The sequence below is a fragment of the Cyprinodon variegatus genome, unplaced genomic scaffold (genome assembly GCF_000732505.1).
Source record: "Cyprinodon variegatus isolate N-32 unplaced genomic scaffold, C_variegatus-1.0 Scaffold467, whole genome shotgun sequence".
NCBI lineage: Eukaryota > Metazoa > Chordata > Actinopteri > Cyprinodontiformes > Cyprinodontidae > Cyprinodon > Cyprinodon variegatus.
The window spans coordinates 464,812-468,393 of NW_015150920.1; the positions used below are offsets into that span (position 1 = coordinate 464,812).

The 3,582-nt window shown below is 38.7% G+C and overlaps 2 protein-coding genes across 2 annotated transcripts in view; both read right to left on the minus strand.

The window, feature by feature from the left end:
- The window catches only part of st3gal5 (ST3 beta-galactoside alpha-2,3-sialyltransferase 5), a 20,749-nt gene extending 19,788 nt beyond the window's left edge, over window positions 1-961 (minus strand). Inside the window, exon 1 of the mRNA XM_015389605.1 lies at window positions 826-961. Coding sequence (XP_015245091.1) covers window positions 826-833 — 8 coding nt within the window. The 5' untranslated portion in view covers window positions 834-961. The remainder of the gene's footprint in view (window positions 1-825) is intronic.
- Window positions 962-1,091: 130 nt separating this feature from the next.
- polr1a (polymerase (RNA) I polypeptide A) overlaps window positions 1,092-3,582 on the minus strand; it is a 45,049-nt gene continuing 42,558 nt past the window's right edge. The window contains exon 37 of the mRNA XM_015389604.1: window positions 1,092-1,416. Within this exon, the coding sequence (XP_015245090.1) occupies window positions 1,316-1,416 (101 nt within the window). The 3' untranslated portion in view covers window positions 1,092-1,315. The remainder of the gene's footprint in view (window positions 1,417-3,582) is intronic.

Here is a 3,582-nt window from a genome sequence, read left to right on the forward strand (position 1 = left end):
TTACTACAGTGTGTTGAATTCATGTAAATGTGGAGACATTTCAATTAGTGGAAAAAATTGCAGGGGGGAATATAAAAAATAAGTGTAATGAACTAAAACTTTGTGACCCCCATGCAGTACCTCATGGACCCCCTAGGGGTCGCGGGCCCCCTGTTGATTTAAGGGTTTTCTATATTTTTGGATAAACAGTCTGAAAGGTGACAGCATGAGTTAATCTAACAGTGTATAACTACAGGTTACAAGGTTAAAGGTTGAGAGAAAATTCAATCAAATAATTAATCCGATTGTTTCAGCTTTACTGGCCATAAATCTACATTTATTATCAGACATTAAACATGTTTTTAACTCGATAATGTAATGACCCAGAACCTAAAAACCGATTAAGTTATAACTTTTAGTAAACGCGGTAATTCCCACCAAGTTGCTTCATTCGGCTGCAGTTTAGGAGGTTAGTTTTCAAGTAAGGGAATTTAGAAGGGAGTGAAAAGCTGCTTTCCTGTAGAAGGAAGCGGGTATTGAGCTGATAACGGACAGGTTCTGGTGGAGGGGCGCCATCATGGCGACCTCTATCAGTCGGTCCGTTACAACAGCCAGCAGGACATCTAACCTCACCACACTATTGGCTGAAAATAGACTAATGATGGCTGGAATCATTCAGAACAAACCACTTCCCTTCCTCTCTGTGATGAGAAACAGATCTAGCAGCTTTTTTCCTCCAGCATCCCCCATTTAAAGCGAGCAACGGCAGCAGTTCTCCACCAAGCCCGGATTTTAGCTCCTTCTCGCCGCCCTTTCCTCCGTTATTCAGTCAGAATGTGTCCCTACCTTCGCATGGACTCCTCATTTCTCCATCTGATGGACCAATAAACCCACCGCAGCCCGGCTCTGTCGCACCGCAGCCCGGGTTAGTCGCTGCGGCTCCTCTGATCTCTGAGCTCCTTCAAGGAGACGCTGAGGATTCCAGCCAATCAGAGGCGGCCTCCACACCCATCACTTCCGCTTTTGCAGTCAGATTTCTTTATTTGTCAGTCACATAAAAAGCACATGTAAAACTATTGAGCAATTTTTTTTATTTCCTCTTTACATATTTTATTATTAGATACAAATGTCGCTCTGCTTTTAGAACAATAAAAAAGGAACTTTGCATGTTCTACAGTATGCTGTAGGAAAAAACAAAAAAACAAAATATTTAACCTAATTAACTCAACATTTTGGTATTTTAGGTTCACCTTAAAAACAAACAAAAAAGAAAAACATTCCTGCCAGCATTGAGAAGAGCAAACATTTAAACAGCTGTCAGCAGGCGATCCTTGCTCTACTGTAGAGGCTGCTTCAGTTCAAACAGGCCGGTTCCACCTCTGACCACCTTCCCAACGACCAAGCAGGCTGAAGGAGACACCAGCTGATCATGTGACCCTGAATAATTTAAAACAAAAAACAACACCTTTAGAAATGGCATTCAAAAGCAGGGGTTTTGGTTTCACTGCAGGCAAACTTCCATTATAGTTAATAAGCGGCCGTAGTTTCCTGAATGTGCCGCTCAATAAAATATAGTAATTTCTTTGTGAAACAAAAGTGAGAGAATGTTCTGATCAAACGGAGACAGAGGAGCCCGTTTCCCTTCTGTAAGAAAACTCGAATGAGACTCAGTTAGATTTCTCCTCAGCCGCTCAGCTTTACTTCTCTGTTAAATAATGTCCATCAATTACAGACTGAATCATTGTTTCTCTCAGAAAGTGTTTACTTTCTCTTTCAGCAGCACAGGAGTCACCGCCATTCCACTGAGGATTACAGAGCCTCATATGAAGCAACCTGATTAAAGGAAAACTCCCATAATATTCAGAATTCAAACTTCTGAAAGTACGTTAAGTATGAAATTATTACATACTTTTCAATAAATGATAAGTGTTTTTAATTCAGAGTAATTTTTATTTGAATGTGCTTTACTGGAGGCATCCATGTTTGGCAAAGAACACTACTGCCACCTACTGGTTTGTTACGTCACGTTGTGGTATCGGCTGTTGATCAAGTGCCAGTGCTGTCACAACGAGCTATAAGTTTTTTCACTTTTACCAAATGTATTCCAACATCCAGCTGCCATGCACGTGGGCATTGTCACTTTCACTGTAGCTCTGGTGAATTGCAATGGTGAAATCCTCTGGAAATCTTCAATAATTGTTGTTTGCAGATGTATCTAGTAGTTCCCATTGATTTTGCTTGTAAAGCGGGGAGAATGGCGCTAGGCTTACCGCACTGTGACGTCACTGCTGGAAGATGGCAGGAGGGAGGTGTTACTATATTTGGGCAAAAATGGCCGCTCCCAGACTCTGTGATTGCGTCGAAAAATTGTGTTTTTATTTTTTACTGATTAACGCTTAATGAATTAAATCCCTGCAAACATATTCGTTTCAGTTATAAATAATGATCCATTGATTAATCATTGCTGACCAGACTTTTCCTTGAATCTTCAGTCCGTTTTCACAAATACACTTTTTTGTTTTCTTTTTTTTTTTTTCTATGATCAGATCCAGCCTGACAGGTTTCAACTATAACTACAGTATTCATAGGAGGATGTATATGAAACTAAACATTCTGACCTCTTCATGTCCTCAAAAAGTAAACATAATAACCTCAACTTCATTTTTGCAACGGTGCAAAAACTTGGAATCAGAGATCATGCATAAAATCAAATGATCTCATTTTAAGGCACAAACATCCTCCTTCCATTGGCAGATAATCTTATTTTACTGCTCTCATTAAGAACAAAGACTCTTATTTTCAGAAATATTTGTTTTTTTATGATTAACTTTTGTTATTTTATGGAGGTCAAGACGATATGTAGTAAAATGACTACATCCCATGCTGTAAAGACATTTTTGGTTTAATTGATTTTGTGTTGGAAAACACAAATAAGTGTTTCTTCTGCTTTAGTTTGTTGTTTTCCAATTAATTTTTCACCTGTTTTTATTTTTTACTGATTAAGGCTAAATTATTAAAATCACAGCAAACATATTAGTTTTAGGTATAAATAATGATCCATTGGTTATTCCTTGCTGACCGGACTTTTCCTTTAAAGTACAGCTGTAAAAAATTAACTACTTATTAACACTTAGATATCCCAGCTTTTTTTTTATTGGCATTACTCTGTCAGAAGTACAGCTCCACGAAATGTGCGTTTAACCCATCCCCTAGGGGAGCAGTGGGCTGCCATTTGTGGGCTGCTCTAAGCCCTAACCACTAGGCCGCTACTCCCCAAATATGCAAATATTAACAGTCCAAGAGCATTGTAATGTCCTACTGCCCTGTAGTAACAACAGTTCATATATTAATATATATCACACATAAAGATAACCCACATGCATAATGAAATAATGTCTATTTAAAAATAGAAGCCCTTAGAGCAGCAAGGTGCTGAGCTTTTAAAGTCGTATCAGACATAATGGCTTTCAAACATGGCCTGTATTAATGGTCCTGTACTTATCCAGCGCCTCTTCATGTGAGGAAAGGCTGATGTTGGTTAACTAGATCATGAAAACTCATCTAAAAATAGGCAAAGAGTTATTAAAGTCTGTTCATTTTTCC